The sequence below is a fragment of the Temnothorax nylanderi genome, unplaced genomic scaffold (genome assembly GCF_030848795.1).
Source record: "Temnothorax nylanderi isolate EJ_2023f unplaced genomic scaffold, tnyl_v1.0 TNYL_tig0017_pilon, whole genome shotgun sequence".
Lineage (NCBI taxonomy): Eukaryota > Metazoa > Arthropoda > Insecta > Hymenoptera > Formicidae > Temnothorax > Temnothorax nylanderi.
The window spans coordinates 1,166,413-1,185,877 of NW_027249079.1; the positions used below are offsets into that span (position 1 = coordinate 1,166,413).

The window sequence follows — 19,465 nt, forward strand, 5'->3', positions numbered from 1 at the left end:
GTTGGAGGAAGGAAGACAAATCGGCTGCGAGATACATGCGGAGTCGAGCGTTGACAGACACTATAACAAAGTATTAACATATTAATAATAATATTAATAATAAATGTCATTAATAAATTAACAATATTAATAATAGAAAGATGTAATTACAAAATAACTTACAAATTATAAAACAATAAAAATTAAAGATTTACGATTTGTAAAAAAAAGTATCTAATTATTTGAAGTCGTTATACATCGCATTCAATTCAAAACAATTGTTCCGTATTTCAAAGACACGAGAATTGCGACGTTTATTAATAAAATTCGACACGAAACGTAGATTCGTGATGAATACATTCCCGTGTGATCGCGGAGTAGATGTGACGAGTTTAAACGGAAGCTAAAACGAAAAGTTAACGTACACAGCCGAGGGAGGGACTCTGAAAGAGTTAATAAACAGTCACTAACGCGGAGAGGAGCGTCGTGAAAGCCCCGGATTTATCCGCGGCCCCCGCGTAAGGGGGCATAAACACGACATTCGACAAGAAGACGCGCGCGCTCGGTTCACAGGACGCGTCCTTCCTCCCGAGCGCACCCGGACAACGGAGCATTCAGCGCCGGGATTCTAACAGTTTACCGGAACGGTAAACCGCGCGCCAACCGCGGGAGAATGCTCGCTGTCTCCCCGTTCGTGTTCCGACGATAAGTTCGTAAACGAGAGCTTCCTCTCGTTCGCGAAATTCCTTTGTAACAGGAGTCCCTTTGAGCGGTGAGCTGCAACGACCGGTACGTTCCGCCGATTTGCTTTCAGATTTGTGTATCCCGGTCGATTATTAATAGATTCGTTTGTTGCAAGAAGAATCGCTCTTGTCGAAACCGATACTGCTCGTCTAAAATTTAAACGGTGCTTGTTGATCCTTACGCGAATCTCTGAAACATATTGTACACATTTTTTTAATTTCAATACGCAATTGAATTTTTGCGACGAAGGATTGAACGGACGTTGGATAGCTTGATGTGATGAGACAGTCTTGAAACACGCGATATTTTTCAGGTAAGTAAACTATATTCCACACGCTTACAGTAATAACATCTAGGTATTTACATTACTTCGCCGTAATTATTTAATAATTACGATACGCATATATGTTTATACATATACGACGGCAGAATAGAATATGTATAAGCATAATCGTGAAATTGCCTTATCACTTTTGAAAGAAGATATAATAAAATTGAAAATCCGTGGCCCGTAGAAATTAAATCGATAGACATACAGTAGTAAAGTAAATTCAGATAAAAAGTAACATCAACTATCCTACCATTTGACAAAAATATTATTGGTAGAGATTATCGATGTATCGTAAAAAAGAAGAAAAAATATATACTTATTCTACTTTCACTATGTTCGAATAAAATATAGTTTAGCTTTTTTTTTAGAAATTACGCAAAATTATTACTTTTCTTTCGATATTACATAGTCAGTCATGGAAGAGCGGAGATTTACTTGAATTGTAAACGTATTCTTTTCGTGTCAATTAAGGAAGAAATGCTAACTGGAAGAAATTCACGAAGCAATGATACTACGAGCCATTTTAACCGGAACAAACAAGAAACATATCAATCGCAAAATTAAGAAGTCGAGATAATCACTGACGCAATATAGTTGCACTCGTTTTTTTGTGTTGTTGGCGTAGAGGCACCTACCATATCTCTATGACGCCTCCGTCCTTATAATATATTTACAAAATGGACCCATTCCATGAACGGAATGAGTCAAGCTGCGAAGCATTGGATTTGCCGAAATTTCAATTTTGGTTTAATTTCATTGGCACGTCGCAAAGTGCAGTAAATTTGTGCATTTCTATCCGAGAGATTCTGTGTAAACGGAGCTAGACAAATGTATCGAAATATTTCTCATATTTCTCTGGACGCATTTTAATACAATCAATCGTAAAAGCGTAGAAAATCATTGAAAGGAAGGATGTCAGCACCGAAAAGAAGAAACTTGATTCCCTTAGTTACAAGTTACGCCAGAAGAGACAAACTCCGATATGAGAAGAAAGGCAGGGAAGCCACTGCGATTACACGTCGTTTCATCTTGATTGCACGTGTCTCGTGCGAATCGAGAGAGAGATTACGAATCGTACGTCTTCTCCTTAATGGCTAGAGCGCGTAGAGTATAATACAACTTGTATCTTACAATCGACCCTCGATATAAAAATCTATGAAACTATCCACAGTTTACTGGCGAAGGTTCCGAGCCGCGTGGAACCGAATGGCGCTCGTCTGCACGAATTCGAAAGATTGATCGTTAGGCAAGTCCAACAGGAGCCCATGTCTTGTAATCCTTTTTCTTCCAGGATGTACGCATCGTCACGGCTCCCTCTCCCTTTCACTCGTGCTCGTTGTAGCTTGAAACACACAGTCCGATTCCGACTTATTCCATGGCTATGCTCTTCAATACGTAATTCACCGTGTACAAGAACGCTGCGAAGCTGATGATGACAACGAGATTGGCCAGCGCGCTGTGCAGCGGGCTCTGTTCTCTCTGGAACTGATCTCGTATCAACATAGAGACCTCGGACGCGGTGGACTGATGCCTCGCTTGCTTCTCAAGTTCTTTCCGACGTTCCAGCTCCGCTCTGATCGTCTACGGTAATATTAAATTATCAAATTGACAGTATTTCAAATTCAGCAGTTACGCGCTATTATTAGTACAGCAGATTTCACTACCACAACAGTTTCTGGAAAAAGTTCGCAGAACATCTTGTCCCTCAGATTATATTCTAAGCTCTGCGCGGCCAGCTGTCTCTTCTCATAATCCGTCGTATTAATACTGCCGAGCGTGGGACTCTTCTCAATCTGTAAATGCAAGACTGTAATTAAAACACTCCTCCAAACTGTAAACTGTCGAAATATTTCAGAGAACGTACCATAAAGCTGAGCAAGCCAGTGAGAATGGTAGATACGCTCCACGCTGGATTCCACGTATCTGGATGAAAATCAGAAATGGACAGACACAGTCTCGTATTGACTTTAAATCGGCCGTTGGGAGTGGTCATGTAAATGCTAGGAGGTTGGAACGGAAACTCTCCTGGAAATATGAGCCTTCCATGATAAAAGCCACCCTCGTAAGGCGTCTTTTCCGGCCCGATAACCACGTAATGCCTGAAACAACCGAGTTGTATGTTAAAATTACGCGTGAGTAGCACGTCTCTCGACGGGTGACTCGTTTAACCTAGAGTGTAGACTTGCCATTCCAAGATATTAGAAGGCACTGGCTCCGCAAGAACATACGGCACTGGATCTCTTTTCAGGCGCAGATAGTCCTGTTTCAATCTGGCCGTCGCACTGTTGGCCTTTCTGTTCATCCTTACCATGTAGCCCAGTGTTATTTGCAAACGGACACCGTCGGAAATCCCCCGCACTGATATTTTCTTCGGATTCCTCTCGTCCGAACGACCGTAACGATTCCGCTCGTCGTTTCGCGTGACGTTTTTACAGGCTGGAATCTCACTCGACCAGCGAGCTGGTCCGTTTCTCAGCGTCGTCCAGTCGCGCGACCGACGTCGAATCGCGATCGCATCGCAGGCATCCGCGTGGAAATCGGCCGCTGCGACGTTCCTCCCTGGGGCTGCTCGCTCACGGGGCCCCGAGAGACGGACGGTGCGACGGCACGAGGTAGGGTTACGTCGCGCGGAATGACGAACGTGGGAATCGGGCGACGAGAATCCGCGGGGAAGCACTTGGCCGCGCGTCGGGTCGACGGGCGTCGGACTGGGTGGTGAGATAAGCGCTCGGGTGACGTATCGCCTCGGTGCTCTCGATGGAGTGCGAGCGCACGCGACCGCCGGCCGAAACGGAACTCGACAGCGTGGCGAGCGGTCGCGCGACAACGGGAAACATCTGACTGGCGAGATCCGCCGAATTTAATTCATCTCCGGGCAGGGTTACCATGCTACCGTGCGGAAAGCGTAACCTCGCGTACGGGAACAACCTATCCGTGGGATATCATATCGCTGAATGAATCGCGGTGAATCGGGAACGGGAACCACGGGAAGCGCTCGCGCGATGGAACGCGCTTGGCGCGTCTTTTTCGAAGGCCCACTCGCCCGACTCGCGCGAGATGCACGATCGAACAGATGACGATGAAAGTGCGATTTTTAATAAAAATCGAATATTGACGCGTAGTAGAGACACATACTTGCACGTTCACCTAATTTGAATAATAAATTTAATGTTATGAGTTATCAATTATAAAATTAATATTATATATATAAAATATGTAACTAATAATTATATATAATTAATTATATTATTATATATATATATATTGTGTTGCTCGATAATCGCTGATAATAAATTTAATGTTATGAGTTATAATAGTTATATCAATTATAAAATTAATATTGCATTACTATATATAACAAATATATAATTAATTATATTAATTAGTTACTTAAAATTAGAATTAGGTTTTCTAACTACACAATTCGTCCCTGATCTAATCTTTTTTTCCATATATTAAGAAATATATTATTATATTTCTTAATATATTGCATAAATAACTTTTATTTCAACATAAATAGTACAGGGTATTGCTTCACAGAAGTTAATCGGAGTTTGGTCCTTGCGTAGATGACAATAGCTAAATCCCGTGCAGTGAACGGAGCTTAAGATCCGTGACAGTCGCCGCCTCCCACCGTCGTCGCCCATCACCGGGAGAGTGGATCGCGCGACGCTGCGCGATTGTTGACATTTTGCTCCGAGTGCCAATGTAAATCCGGTTGATCGTTGACGCTGTCTCTTCGCCCGGGGGTTTGTCGTGACGCTTCGATTCACTCCGCACGACCATGAGCTCGTCGATATCCATGAGCAACGCTGGACCACAGGCCACCGCTACTGGTATGGAGACAGTGGTGGCGGTCGCCTTGGGCGCACTCGCCGCGGTCTTCCTCGGCGCCCTCCTGGTGCTCCTGGTCATCTGTCGCAGACAACGCTGCTATTACGTGAGTCCGGGATGATGAGAGAGACATTAGACAGGAACATTAGGTAGTCGGCAGGGAATACAACGATCTTGCTCATTTCCAGAATCAAAAGGATTCGGCGGAGCTGAGCTCCGACTTGCTCGAAGGGGAGAACATCACTGGCTTGGGATTAGATGTGTGGGAGAGCGAAGAGTGGCTGGCAGGAGCTGAAAGGTAAAAGGAACCATAAATGAAAGTATCAGACAATGCAACACGCAATATTTCACTTTTATCTTTGATTTAGTTTGACATATCTGATATAGCAAGATGCACCATTTGCGTCTCTTGTTTTTATCCTGTCATTAATTTTGCAAAAGTTTAGATATCATATAGCTCGTTCGAAAGGTATGTAACACTTTTGCGTTATAGGTGGGTGGATGATGCTACTGGTTTGGCTCCGCCTTGCATAGCAGTGCTCCGATCCTGTCACGCTCTCGCAGCCAGTCTTACCACTATCGCTGGAACTGTCAACAGCAATACCGTCCCACTAGAGATAGTTGATGTAAGTCTGAGTCTGACTACCGTACATTATTCTTCTGTATTGTTTTTCTTATTCCTAATCTTATTCTTGTTCACAGGTTGCCCGACGTATACCGCCTCGCGTAGACGATGTCGTTCGCAGTCTGTATCCCCCGTTGGACGCCAGACTATTGGAGGCCAGGGTGGCGGCTCTAGTGTTGGCTGTGACCCACTTGGCATTGGTAACTAAGCACGGCGTGCCCAAGAGCCAAGCCAGGAAACTGGCGTTTATCGATCAAGCCCTGAACGACATGGACACGCATCTGCTGGTGCTGAGAAACGCAGCGCTGGCTCAGGAAGTGGCCTGCTCTATCCCAGCCTCTACGCCAGTTTGAGTATACGTCGGTTGATCTCTCGCGGTGAAATCAAATCTCTCTCGCCACAGTATTTGTAATCGTCGGATTATCTTTAGCTTCTTACGGCTTTTTCATTACAATAACGTCGTCACGGGAGCAACGGGAAGCTCTACATAATATGTTCACTAAATTTGTAAATATAGCGTAAACGTTGAGTGCATTCCATGTATCAGGCGGCAAATACGCGAAAATAGATCATCGCTGATCTAAAAGCACAAAATGAACTAAAGTTAGAGATTACTGATGAGAAAAAAAACTTGCCAGTGCTTCATGTCAATTATCGTTACTATAAAAAGAATGCATATAAATGTATTAGGTATATATACAACACACGTCGGAAGTATCGTGAGGAATATATTTTAATAATCGTTTTTTAAAACGCGGTGAAAATTCGCCAAGATACGACATTTTGTAATACACAGAGATATACGAAAATGACGTCTTCCATGTTATATTATCATATTTATATACGTACACGGATAAAAATGTATTTTGAGACTATATAATCGATCGTACCTGCATATGTTTGTACACGTTACAATATTTTATATTCCTGAAGATAATCAAATTGTTTTTTAGATTAGTAGTAGGAATTTATAATGAAGTTGATCGTCAAAGAGAAATCATTCAGTTCTTTCGTCCTCTTTTTTTTACATACCTATATCATTATAAATAGCTTGTCGGTAATTTGTTTAAATTTAATCTGTACTCTCCTGCACATGCACGAATTTTCCAATTTCTAGATTGCTACTGTGGTAGAGTAATGCGCCACAACAACCTGCGGGTTGTCAAGTAAAGAATCAATTTCGACCTAGTATTTCAATAAATTAACTAAGTAATTCGATCACTGACGCGCTACAGAACAGCGTACACAGTGCCGATTAGCATGTTACAATTTTTAGAAAAAAAAAGATTCCTATAAATATAGAGGCGTAGTGTACTGGAAAGAGAGAAGCGGATTATAGCGCTGCCTCCATTATTTTCCCCGATTCGCGAAGTCCTGCCTCTTCTGGTTGTCAGACAGAACCTTGTCCTTGAGGTGCTCCTTGTAATCCAAAATGTTGCCGCGCCATTTTGTGACCGCTTCATTCTCGCACACCCAGATTTCTTCAGCGACCTAAACATCGGGTATACAGAACGCGTTCACAGAGCTTATCGCTTTCTCGAAATAAAGCTGTGGAAATGTACGTACCTGATTAATCAATCTGAAGTCGTGCGACACGAGAACCATGCCGCCGTCGAAGTCGTTTATGGCGTCAGCGAGTGCATCGATCGTTTCCATATCCAAGTGATTGGTGGGCTCGTCAAACAGCAACAGATGAGGCACTTGCCAAGCCAGCCAGGCAAACACAACCCGACAACGTTGACCATCAGACAATTGACGAATAGGACAAACCTAAATAAAATACGAGATATAACAATTACTCGGCGATTACTCCATCGTCCTTAAATTTCACTACTTCATAAATTACATACCTGTTGACGCCCAGTTAGACCATAGCGGCCAATGATCTTCCTCATTTCTTCGCGCTCTTTCACCTCGGGGAAAGCCTTCAGCATGTAATCGAGAGGCGATACATCTAAATCCAGTAACTCGTGCAAGTGTTGGTGATATCTACCAATTCGGAGATGACTGTTTTTGCGAATCATTCCGCTTGTCGGTACTAACTGTAACGCGAGATTATCTTGTCACGAAAAAAAAATATCGAGTGCCACGTTTACTAATAAAATATACACTCGCAACGTACATCACCATACAATAGTTTTAGCAGGGTACTCTTTCCTGCTCCGTTTGGTCCAACCAACGCGAGTCTAGTATCCAAATCAATTCCAAATTCCAGATTCTTGTAAATCCAAGGCGCGTCCTCGTTGTAACGGAAACTGACGTTCTGAACCATAATAACCGGTGGCGGAATCGTTCCGCACGAAGGGAAATAGAAGTTCAGCACTTTGTCATTAACAACCTTCTCGGTCAGGCCTTGCGCCACCATTTTCGCTAAAGTTTTCTCTTTCGATTGAGCTTGTCTGGCCAATTTCGCCGAACCATGACCAAATCGCGCAATATAATTTTTCATATGCGCGATCTGATCCTGTTCCCAGTTATACTGCTTTGCTTGATTTTCAAGCAATTCCATTCTAAAAAAAAAAAGAGAAAGGGAACATACAAAGCGGTGACGTAATATTATTAGAAATGATTTATCAGAGCGTTATATTTTTCGCAACTCACCTTGTTTTCACAAATGCCTCGTAATTACCAGTGTAGTATTTCAATTGCTTTTTATTGACGTGAATGATATTGGTGCAAATGCCATTGAGGAAATCTTGAGAGTGGGAGATTATAACGAGAATCCGTTTGTAGGTTTTGAGTTCTTCTTCCAACCATACGCAAGCATCGAGATCAAGATGATTGGTTGGCTCGTCGAGCAATAACAAATGCGGCTTTACATATAGTGCTCTGTAGAAGAAATGCAAAAAAAAAGTTTTATACCATGACCCTAAGAGGATTATAATAACCATAACAGGATTTTTTTATAGAGTATTTATTTAAATTTTTTATATATACTTTAAATTTTTACATACCTAGCGAGAGCTATACGCATCCGCCAACCTCCTGAGAAGTCTTTGGTAGGAGTTTTTTGCATTTTTGCAGTAAAACCCAAACCGTGTAAAATATGGGCAGCACGAGCTTCCGCCGTGTCAGCCGCCATATCCTCTAATCTCTCGTATACATCCATGAGTTGTTCCTGCATATGAATATGCAAGTATATAAGTAAAAATAACAATTCCTTTTTTTTTTAAATGAAGATTTCTCGACAAATATCAGTCTTAGACAAACCTGAGCGTCTTCCTCGACACAGTCCACCAACTCTTCGGCGAGCTTCTCTAATCGCACGCGCTCCTCGTCAACCTCCATCACGCATTCCAGAGCTGTTTTATTGCTTGCGGGCATTTCTCTAGTCAAATGAAAAATATCTATTTGCTCCGGGATAGGAACTTCGCGGTGTCCTAGCACCGCCAACAACGTAGACTTCCCGGAGCCATTTAGACCTAATAAACCGTAACGTCTACCACAATTCAACTCCAACATGGTGTCTTGCAGCAGTTCACAGCCATGGAAAGTAATAGAAAAGTTAGATATCTTTATATCCCGGCTGCGCGGATGCGAAGCCAGCGAGCCCGTGCACGCACGTGCATCCGCATTTAATCTGGCGTCTTCCTCCAATTTCAGACATAATGCCTCTGCAAACACATGTTATTGTGCATATGTTAACAGATGTTTGACAGAATAGGTGTGTTTGTAGGCACAAGGCAATTGCAAACAGTACACGGAGAGAATTTTCTCTTAAAATTTACCCTGAAATCATGATAGTTGTGGGACAACATGTACCACCAAGAATTTTATGTGAGCTATTCTGATTAATATCCACCATAATAAGAAATATTAATATCTATTTCATTAAAATATAAAATATATTTGATTAATTTTACTAAAATATATCTAGGAAATTTCAATAATTTTTCAAAATTTACCAATCTGCATGGTAATTTTTATCACGTTGTTTGTAAAATGTTTTTTGTATATTTTAAAAATTCCTTGGTTGCCAAGTTGTCCCAAGTTTGTAGTGAATTTAAGGGTAAAATATAACAAAAAATTCTCTCCGTGTATATACTTCAAAGATAAAAAACATTTTTATAGAGCATATGGACTTTTGTAATCCATTGTAAGCATTATAAAAAATCGCAAATATCACCAAATATTATCACATTAAATTCCATAATGTTTCAAGCATTAAAAAAATTAAAATTATCTCTTTTTATTCCACGTTTTCAAAATTAATTTATTTTGCTGAAGATACGTATGTAACAGTCTCTTGAAAAATTTCTGGAAAATATTTACACTAAAAGCCCTGTGATATCTACAGCCCAGTAATACCAAGACAATGATACCGAAATGTCAAAAGATCCTCGAGCATATTATTTTTCAGAAACATCTACAAATAATATATCTTGTTTTTAATTATTAGACCTCTGGTTAAAACGTCAGTCACAGTGTGTTATTTAAAAATTCAATCGTGGCTCAGATACGCGTCTCTGGAACTTGCAAGAAAACGGGAAACGAAAGGCATACTCCTCTCCCTCCTCCACCTCACCTTCGACGCTGATAGCCGTGCCGTTGGTGCCGTTCTGCAGAACCCCCGACGTCGGGCTCTGCTCCTTGCCGTCCTCGGCCGCCCTCGACTGATTATTGCTCTGCGGCTTTTTGCCGGACTGCCTCGCCTTCGCGGCCTCCTTCTTCTTCTGCTGCTGCTTCTTCTTCGCGTCGGACGGCATTGCCTCTCACCTGGAATTCAACCGGCGGTCGTCGGTTACGGGTCAGCACAAGCGGGGGCCGCGGCGTTTTTCGCGCGTTACGTAAGGCATAGGTTAGGGGGTTTCGACGGGGCACGTGCGTTATTCGCCGAGGAGAAACGCCACGAGAGAGAAAGCGAGGGACCGACACCCGCGGCGTCGCATCGCCGCGAAACGATCGCGATGCGAGACGCGACGAGACAAGATGGGACGAGGGACGAGACCGGACGTTGAAGGAGCAGCGGAGTCGAGGAGACCTCACCACCTCACCTCGGCGAACAAACGAGACTCTGTACGGTCGCGACGCCTCCCGAGATCGCTAACTTTTCGCGCGAGCTGTCCGGCAACCCTTTGACCACGCGCGAAATCGCCCGCGGATAATTATGCGTACCTAATTGTGCGCCAAAATGCGGACGATCCGTCTGACACGCGAACTCCACACGTGCGTCGGACGAATGGAGCCAATGGAGGCAAAACCGTCAAACTCCATGACCGAGCTTGTCGCGTCGGCGTTTAGGTGACGCCACGTGTACCGAAATTCCCAATTCCCATTCTCACAAAGCTTTCTTTGTCTCCTGCATTTTGACGACAGTCTATAAATGTATCTCAACTTTAAGAGACGCAATATGCTGTCGTTAACAGCAATAATGCTAAACTTGGTTCAATAATGCTCGATAAACTTTTACTAATTTATTTCTTTTAATTAAAAAAATTAAATAGTATTCATAGTTTAATTTTATGTATATTTTATAATTAAAGACAATCTCAAAATATGTAATTACTTGTTTAAGAGATATTAATTAAGATATCTTGCAAATACAGATAAATAAATTGAACGTTAAAAAATTCCCGTTAATAAAAAAAAATAATATCGATTACTTTTACATTAAGATTGTACCACGAACAATCGATAAAGATATTCAGTAGAAAAAGGGGACGAAAATTCGAGCAATGCAAAAAATATCCCACTGTTCACTTACGCTATCTCGGCCGTTATTGCGAGCAAAGTCAGAAGAATTATAAAGCCAGACTAAAGTACCGGAGGAAATGTAGAAAAAAGGAAGAAAAAGGAATTCGGGACACGATAAATTTACTTGTACATATCTAACGGTTGGGCTAATCGTTAATTGCAAAATTAGTGGCGTAAAAATTAAAGTATTCTTATACGTCGTTCATCGTTCATTATTTATATCGTTAAACTTGGAAAGGTATCGCGGAAGAAATTATTCTCTTTAACTATTCCCCTTAAACTGTACCAGGCGCATTAAATAATGTCTCAATTACATAATCTCATTATTACATTATAAAACTTTAATTATATCCTGGATATCATCACAGGCAAGTGGCGCAGTTCCGATTTGCATCGATAAATCGTCGTATTCCTGCATCAAGCGCGCGCGTCCAAAAATTACATGAAATACTCGTTACGTAACAAAAATAGCTTGCTTGGATTAACAAATCACCGCGCCTCGTGGTCGCTATCGTTAACGATGCGCCGTGTGAGTCTCGAGTTACACCGCGCGCGCGGGGTGTCGCAACCCCTTCGGTTTACAGAGCACTTCTGGATCTCCCCCGATTCGGGGCCGCGTTGACCGAAGCCCGGTCAGGCCGGTCAAGGTGTGTGTTCTTTCTGATGAATGAACGAATGGATAAACGGCCGGGAGGGACGGGGGATGGGATGGGGGGGGGGTGGTGGTAAAAGAAGACACAGACTTGCGCCCCGGCAGCGGGTACGAACGTCTGTGCCGGCCGGACGACGATGGTGGGGTGGTGGTGGCACACCGACGCACGGAGTGGAGGTGGTTCCGGGCTTAATTGCACCGCATCACAGAACGTAGTATCCCCCGTAGTACGTGCTGATGGGAGGACGGTGGGGGGGAGGGGGGAGGATGCGGGGGTGTAACGTGGCCGCCGTCGCGTCGGCCGGCGCATCGGCGCGGCGTTTGTACGTAAGCCGCACCGCACGTTCGGTTCGACGCCGCGACGTGTGCGTACGCGGCCGACCAGTGACGTACATGTTCCACTTGCGCGGCCCAGGCCGGTCTCCGGGCCGACGAGATTCGCAAGTTGACCCTCTCACACCCAACGGGAGACGTGACGCGTCTCGGCATGCTTGAAAAATCGCATCCCTCCGAGAGATATTCAGTCATCGCGGTCCAACAGCGCGCGTTTCGAAAGGGATTATTTAAATTTGAACTGAAAAATATTGTTAATTGTAAATGTACGATTGCAAAATGTAAAAGATTATATTTGCGTAGAGTGACATTCGAGAGTTCCGCGACTGACCGCGAAAGGATTTAACGTGGTGAACGCAGTGTCATCTTCGCGGGGCGATTTGGAAAAATCTCGATGCGTTATTGCGTGTCTTGCAACAATGTAGGTACGCGAGTGGATGCGGTTTGCATGTCAGCCGCTGTAAGTTTTAACAGGGGTTTTCGTAGTAAAAGGGATTGAAAAAAAGTATGTGAATGTCGTCCACCGTTCGTTCAATTGTCGCAGCGCCGTACCAGCAGAGATGACAAAGTAACTACACAGTTACTGTCCTTTAGCAATTATCGGTGTTCATGAATAATCGGTTATTCAAACAATTATTTTATGGCAATTACCTCTCTCTCGAATCTCACTCAAAGCTAAAATCATAAACGTGAGTTGGCACAGCTGATAAAGATATTAATGCAGATGAATCAACGCAGTAATTGCAGCAAGATTGTTAACTAAATTTAAAGCAAATTGCAAGAAGATATAAATAAAACATCAAAATGATTGTAAAAAGATATTTAATCGACAAAGTAATCTTATATATGTTTGCTGAATCTCTAAAAAACCATTTCAGGGCAGAAATTCAATTGTTGTTCGATAGATAACTGGATTGTTCAATTAATGGAATGTTTGATATTGCTACTTGTCATATGACAAATTAAACATTAGTCTAATAATCAGTATCGCAGATAATCAGATAATTAGGTTATTTTTTTTCCAATAAAATAGGAGGTACAAAAATTCCGCTCCATTTTTACCGATATTAATCGTTATGATTATAAAAACGCTAATTAAAACATGCATTTTTTTAAATATACAATGAAATCTATAGCGCACAAAATTCCAAAAATATCGTTTGTAAAAATGCAAAACTAAATAGTTCCATTAAAAAATTTAATAAAATAAAATAAAAATAATATTTTTATTTTAATTCATGAGAAAGCAGTCTATTCAGTATCTTTCTGCACAACTGTCGTACTCAAATCAGAACTTTATATTAATTATAGATGTATGTAACGCGTGCAACACACGTATAGCGAACACACAACACTGTACGATAATCATCTAATTAACGGTCCATTACTGGATTAAAATTTCCGATCTATAATGTCGCGTGTCGTTTTTCGCTATGTGATGGATGTGTTACAAGAGTTCGATGGGTTTATAATCCATCGTCGCGAAAATTTAATCCGCGGCCGGCCGCTACACGCCTCGTCGTAAAATTTATGAGCTGACACAGTCGGACTGCCGCTTCCTCGGCGAAGAATCGACGTGACGTCTTTCGTACCGAGTGTTTTTGACACGAGGTGGTCGACGACCCAATCGATCCCAGGTTGGAATAGCCGAACCGGAAGTAGGACGTTTAGGCCCGTCGACAACGACAAGAGAGGCAGAAGGAGAGAGGAAGGGACGGGAGGAGGATCAAGCCACCGTCTTAAGTCTAGATCTCTCGAGTCGTCGCTCGTTTCAGGAGGAAGTCACTCAAATCCTTCAACGAGAAAACGTGAACTAAATGAGATATCTTTTCCATGTAACATCAAGAAGCGTAATGGATGTTAAATAAATGGTTGACAAATTTATTAATTAATCTTTTTTTTATACACATATGAATTATTCTTTGTAGAGAAGGACAATTGAAATAATAATATAAATTTATTATAAAAAGAAAGGAGACGTTGAAAATTGAAACTGAATTCTTACGACAAATTGTTTAGCTTTGCTATCCCATTAGTCGGTGATAAATGATTTGGCAAGGTATTGTATAATGACTCGCGAAAACGAATCGACTCGTGCATTCAAATAAACAGCTTAATAACCCCGTGAATTAAGCCGGTCATTCACTGAAAATGATCATCATTGCCCTCTCTATATTTATTGAATATACAATTATCCACCGCGCACTCTAATAAAGTGTCGTTGAAATTATTTTGATCGTCGGGCGGGCGATACACGATATCGCATGGACAAAGGTCTCAATGAAACGCTTTAAACCTAAGCAGGTAATTAATCGTAACATATATAGTAATCTATGGTAGCGTGTAAACGGGCAGAAAAAAATCTCACCCGAATTAATCGCACCCGGGAAAATCCGCGAGCGAAAGCAGTCGGGTGTATGACATTCGTTGGCCCCGTTCTGCGAGAATGTGCAACACAATTCTTGTCGGCTTGATTAGCATGTCTACCCGCTTCGCGCTCAAGTTCCGTAATGTTTTGTTGTTGAAACTGATATACTCCCTGAAACGTAAGTAAGTGTCATCGATCTCTTTGAGTAATCCCCGCATGCCCCGCGACGAAACGAAGTCTCGTGCTCGACTTCTCTCTTTGCTATCGCCGGATGAATCTAAATAAAATTCGCAATGTATACGCTTTATTTGCGCGTAATGTATATAAAATGTGATTTTATATACATTACGATGTATATAATCTCTCAGGCATATTGTCGGAATAAAATAGAAACGTCTCGCTAAATAAAATATGACAGAGAGGTACGCTTTTATATAAATTTCATGCGCGAAGGACAAGGAAACTATTTTCGAAATCGCATATCGATAAATTGTGAAACTGGGCCACTTTCAGCTCGCATCGTATTGTTTTCTGCGGGAGACATAATTTTCGGGAGTATAATATTTTACGTCCTGTAACTTCCCTGAAAGTTTGAATTTTAAGCTAGTCTCTCTCCTTCTCTATCGAAGGGGAACGTCAGTTATGGTGAAAACTTGGAACACCCCCACGTCGGGAGTCTATTCGGCAGCCCTTAAAGTTTCTTTAAGCATCCACCTTAGTAGTGGGCGACCTCTTAAGATGCCCCCGGTAATCAGTATGCAATAATTGACGCTGCGCTTCTAATGTCTTTCCGCGAAGGGAACGACGAAAATTTTAAGTCGCTCCACACGAAGGTAATACTGTTAGACTACTTGTTTCGCAGTGAAGCGCGAACACCAGAATATAGAAAAGGAATTTATCTCTGTAACACCCCATCAATTTTAACGGCGTCTATTTCTTCCCTTCCTCACACAGAGCGCGGAGCCGTGATCTTAATATTACGTCAAAATCTGGGGAAATATTCAGTTAAATCTATTCTGTAGATTTATACTCCTCCTACTAACATATAGGAGACCCACGAAACTCTCCTCCAACGACGCGCGAGATCGATAGGGTTTTTGGCACAATTCGCGATCGAAGGTCCGGCCGGCGAAGGGAAGAAGACCGGCGGCGTGTCCGACATCTATATACGCTACTGCGCGCGGCGGCGGCGGCGACGACGACGACGAAGACTACGGCGGTGGTAGTCGACGTCGTCGTCGCACCCGTCGCCACCCTCGCTCGTACGTTCGCTCGCCTGCGCGCTTGCGTGCGTATTCGCAGCCCTCAACATGTCCGCGCGACGGCGGCCGAGCGTATAGTCGTGGCTATGCGGCGGGGCGCGTTGCACCCCGCGAGCCGGTAGTCCTCCAGTTCCCTGACGCAGGGGCGGCTCGCAATTCCCGCGCGAAGCGCCTCCACGCGCCCCACGCAACTTTCACCCCTCGCCCTCGCGTCGTCGCCGTGCATGCGTGCGTGAGAGCGTACGAGCGTGCGTACGTGCGTGCGTATTCGAGCGAGCTCGTAATCACGGTCCTCGTGTCAACGCCTCCACCGTCGTCGCCGACGGTGTCGTCATTGTCGTCGTCGTCGTCGTCGTCGTCGTCGAGGTGCTATTTCGTTCGCCGACCCTCCACGAGGAGGAACAGCCCTGTTCGAGGCTCGTGCTCGAGGCGAGAAGAGAGAAAGAGAAAGGACAAGGACGGACATACACGGTGCACCGTCCGAGTAGCAGGGGTAACGGGGAAGTGAAGGGGCGCTGCTCTTCAGCAACGTACGGCGGAGTGGCGTATACGAACACGAAGGGTGCGCTCGCGCGCGAGGAAGAGAGGAGAGGCGAAGGCATCGCGGGACGGAGTGCGCGGACGGACGGCGAGGGTGGCCCAGCCGGAGGGTGGGTGACAGAGAGAAACGTGCGGGAAAGAGGGAGCGCGAGTGAACGAGTGGGCGAGAGGGAAGGGGGCGAGCGAGTGCGAGAGGGAAGAACAGAACGGAGGGTTAGTGGTTAGTGCGCGAGCGACAGGAGGCGAGAGCGAGCGAGCGAGAGTGCGCGCGAGAGAGAGGGAGAGAAAGAGAGCGAGGAAGAGGAAGAGAGAGAGAGAGGGAAAAAGGCTCGAGGCAGGCGCGCGTATTGATTCCCGCGTGGCGTTATACGGTGAGGTGAGAAAGCTGCAACCGGAAGATTCCTCCTGCCTCCTTTCGCCGCCGCGGGGGAAGCGAGCGAGGAGAAAAATAGCCGGAGAGGAGAGCGGGCCGAGTGTGAGGAAAGGGGGAGAGGAGAGCCGCTCGCCGGGACACACCGCTCTCTCGCGTCTCCCGCTCTCGTGCTCCCGCTCTCGTCAGGTACGTTTTACGCGCTCGCGAGAGAGGGACGTCCTTAAGCGTTACGATTTATCCGCGTTTTTGTGTCTCCCTTCGCGTTTTCCTTCAGCGGCGCCGCGCCAGTCCTTCGCTCGTCTTTCTCGTCTTGGAGAAACGAGCGAAGCAGACAGGCAGGCAGGCAGACGGGTCGTCGGACTCTCTCTCGTCCCGAGGGTGAGGCGAAGTTCGCGAGCGTGAGCGAGAGATCAAGTGAAACGGATGAAAGAGAGACGGAGAGTGGCCAAGAGACAAGAGAGGGATAGGGAAAGAGAAAGATAGACGGACCGAGAGAGAAGGCACTCTCGAAAAAAGGGTATATCGATCGGGTTGGTCCGGGACCATCGGCTGGCACGCCACCACACGATTTTCGTGGTGGCTCCGTTCTCTCTCTCTCTCTCTCTTTCTCCTTTCCTTCTCTCCTCCGCTTCCTCCTCCCACCATTCTCTCTCTTTCTCTCTATCTGTCTCTCTTTATCCAATATACCACCGGCATCGTGTGCACATCGCTTTTTCCCACGCGCCACCGGCTCGCTTTTCCTATCCGACCCGACCTCGAGACGGCACAGGTGTCGCTCGAAAGCTCCTTGCGCGCTTCGGACGTCGACGCGCCGGTGTCTCATCCTCGCGGGACAACGCGGTCCCCGGTGAGTCCCCGTCGCACTCGACTCGGCGTGTGCGGTTCCCCTTTCCGGCATGCTTCGCTCGTGCGCGATATACTGTGGTTTCATCGACGATTCCTCCGTAGGTTCTCCGTAAGGACCGTCATACGTTATCCCGAATGTATCGTCTCGCTTCAAGAAATTCGTTTTTAACGGTGAGCGATTTTTCGTCGGTGCATGACTCTCGAAAACGAATTCGACAATCTCCACTTTAGTCCGGCGCGATAAAGAAAGCCCTTTCCGCGATACTAGCCTTGTGCCGGCAATCATTTCTGTGATAACGGGTATTGAGAGTGATATTTCTCGAGAAAGCCGGTCCAATTGTCGGCGGGTTCATCGAGAAGAGATTGATCGCCCCCGTTACTTCGGATAGGTTCTTGTTCTCGACAAGGATCGTTAATACGTCAGTTATTCGCGCAGATCGTTAGTGGTACACGCTTTATTCTCGCGTGCGTAAAAGTGGAATGGAATATAATGGACGTTAGTGGGTAAGACGGGATAACGCGGAGCGTCAAAAATTCTTTCCGTTAAAGTCGTTATCCGAAACGTGTTACACTTCTTCGCGTAACGAGACGTCTCGCGAGAAACATGATTGCCTTTCTCGTCTTCACGTCAGACGCACGCGTTAACGGAACGCTCTTCGACGTCGCGAGCAGCGACGGATCCTAGGAAATGTCACTCGCACGTTCTTACATAGTGAACGTCGCGAAAGACGTGGTTGACCCGTCTTCCTCGTCGGTATTCCTGAGCTACGTTGATCCTCGGGATTTTGAACGTGTGTTCTTGCGTGCGTCCGCGTGCTCCGGTTCGCCGCGAGTGCGCGTACAGCGTTGGAAAAGAAAAGAAAAAAACAAATATACTCGGCGTGTGCAATAAAATACCCCCGTCTTCTCCCCGCCGCCTCTTCCGGCTGTCGGCCTCTCCGTCTTGCACGCGCCGGCGAGGTCCCCTCCTTTCAGCGTGGTGGCCGTGGATCGATATAGCATAGGAGGATCGCCACGGCGAGAAAGGAATCGAAGAGCGAAGTTCAAGAACCAGTTGAATGTCGGTTATGTAAATGGTTATGCCGACGGCGTCGCGGTGGTGACGCGGCGCCGTCGCTCGATGTGCGAGCCGCGAGCGACGCCGGTGGACGATCTTCACGAGATTTCGCTACGTCTGACTATGTCCGTCCGTTTCTACTTCTTCTTTAGGCGTCCTTAGCTCCCCCGTGCCCCACCTCGTTTCCGAAGAAATATTATCATAGGTTCAGGGAACGAGGTTTCGAGTCACCGCATCGAAACATTCGCTTACCCTCCCGAATGATATTCAAGCAGAATATTTTCTGCTCAGTTTCTTTTTATAAAAAGGGATTAAATGTATCGTGGCGTATGATCGATGTTACTCCAGTTTTCGATTTTTATTTGTTGTAGAAAGGCTTTTACTGTTTTGCTACACTACAAGATATATAAAAAAAATGCGTAGAAAGATATAATTTCCATTGAAATATACGATTCTTTTAAACGTACGATTGTACTTTCGCGAAAAATATGAGTTTCGGTGCGAAATTGGAGTAAATGCCTAAATTCCGATGAACGGTCAAACATGAAAGAATCCAATTAGATTCCCTTGGCGAGCGGAATGCGGGCGAGTTAGACGAGCTAGAAATCAAATAGTTTCTTCGGCTGTGATCTCTCCGTGTATCGAAAGTTTCTCCGGATGCCTCTGCGTTGTGCCCTTTAACAGAAGCGCTACCCAACGTTTAAATGTATTTATGAACAAACAAATGCCAGCGCGCGTTCTCTCGTTGATCCCCATTATACTTTCACGTTGAACAACTCCGCTTTGTCACCGTGACGTGTGTGCGCACGTGGTTTTTGCGTTAAACA

The 19,465-nt window shown here is 44.8% G+C and overlaps 4 protein-coding genes across 8 annotated transcripts in view; 2 read left to right on the forward strand and 2 right to left on the reverse strand.

The window, feature by feature from the left end:
- Positions 1-1,028: 1,028 nt before the first annotated feature.
- On the reverse strand, positions 1,029-3,374 carry LOC139768660 (ubiquitin-conjugating enzyme E2 J2). The gene is made up of 4 exons (XM_071699074.1): positions 3,241-3,374; positions 2,919-3,153; positions 2,719-2,847; positions 1,029-2,635 (listed from the first exon to the last, which is right to left on the reverse strand). The coding sequence occupies exons 1-4, from the start codon at positions 3,363-3,365 to the stop codon at positions 2,423-2,425; spliced, it is 702 nt and encodes a 233-aa protein (XP_071555175.1). The 5' UTR covers positions 3,366-3,374; the 3' UTR covers positions 1,029-2,422.
- Positions 3,375-3,548: 174 nt separating this feature from the next.
- Tmem98 (transmembrane protein 98) lies at positions 3,549-6,510 on the forward strand. The gene is made up of 5 exons (XM_071699075.1): positions 3,549-3,666; positions 4,624-4,994; positions 5,077-5,186; positions 5,382-5,514; positions 5,591-6,510. Exons 2-5 carry the CDS (start codon positions 4,839-4,841, stop codon positions 5,864-5,866), a joined length of 675 nt encoding a protein of 224 aa, XP_071555176.1. The 5' UTR covers positions 3,549-3,666; positions 4,624-4,838; the 3' UTR covers positions 5,867-6,510.
- On the reverse strand, positions 6,229-10,714 carry LOC139768659 (ATP-binding cassette sub-family F member 2). Its single transcript, XM_071699073.1, has 9 exons — positions 10,629-10,714; positions 10,039-10,229; positions 8,724-9,127; positions 8,468-8,631; positions 8,115-8,342; positions 7,636-8,023; positions 7,364-7,555; positions 7,080-7,283; positions 6,229-7,004 (listed from the first exon to the last, which is right to left on the reverse strand). The coding sequence occupies exons 2-9, from the start codon at positions 10,217-10,219 to the stop codon at positions 6,864-6,866; spliced, it is 1,902 nt and encodes a 633-aa protein (XP_071555174.1). The 5' UTR covers positions 10,220-10,229; positions 10,629-10,714; the 3' UTR covers positions 6,229-6,863.
- A 5,226-nt stretch (positions 10,715-15,940) lies between these two features.
- Positions 15,941-19,465, forward strand: part of Rhogap100f (Rho GTPase activating protein at 100F) — a 67,389-nt gene continuing 63,864 nt past the window's right edge. The window contains exon 1 of one of the 5 annotated variants that reach the window (XM_071699082.1): positions 15,941-16,921. The gene's annotated coding sequence lies outside the window, so the exon portion shown is untranslated. The other 4 variants (XM_071699083.1, XM_071699086.1, XM_071699085.1 and 1 more) reach the window with 4 other exon arrangements.

Coding starts and splice junctions, on each gene's coding strand:
- LOC139768660 (XM_071699074.1), bottom strand. CDS start 3,365: ATGGTAAGGATGAACAGAAAGGCCAACAGTGCGACGGCCAGATTGAAA. Junction 3,154..3,240: donor CCTTCTAATATCTTGGAATG/GCAAGTCTACAC, acceptor CGGTTGTTTCAG/GCATTACGTGGTTATCGGGC. Junction 2,848..2,918: donor CTGGCTTGCTCAGCTTTATG/GTACGTTCTCTG, acceptor TTGCATTTACAG/ATTGAGAAGAGTCCCACGCT.
- Tmem98 (XM_071699075.1), top strand. CDS start 4,839: ATGAGCTCGTCGATATCCATGAGCAACGCTGGACCACAGGCCACCGCT. Junction 4,995..5,076: donor GCAGACAACGCTGCTATTAC/GTGAGTCCGGGA, acceptor GCTCATTTCCAG/AATCAAAAGGATTCGGCGGA. Junction 5,187..5,381: donor TGGCTGGCAGGAGCTGAAAG/GTAAAAGGAACC, acceptor TTTGCGTTATAG/GTGGGTGGATGATGCTACTG.
- LOC139768659 (XM_071699073.1), bottom strand. CDS start 10,219: ATGCCGTCCGACGCGAAGAAGAAGCAGCAGCAGAAGAAGAAGGAGGCC. Junction 8,343..8,467: donor ATGCGTATAGCTCTCGCTAG/GTATGTAAAAAT, acceptor TTTCTTCTACAG/AGCACTATATGTAAAGCCGC. Junction 7,005..7,079: donor ACTTCAGATTGATTAATCAG/GTACGTACATTT, acceptor CCCGATGTTTAG/GTCGCTGAAGAAATCTGGGT.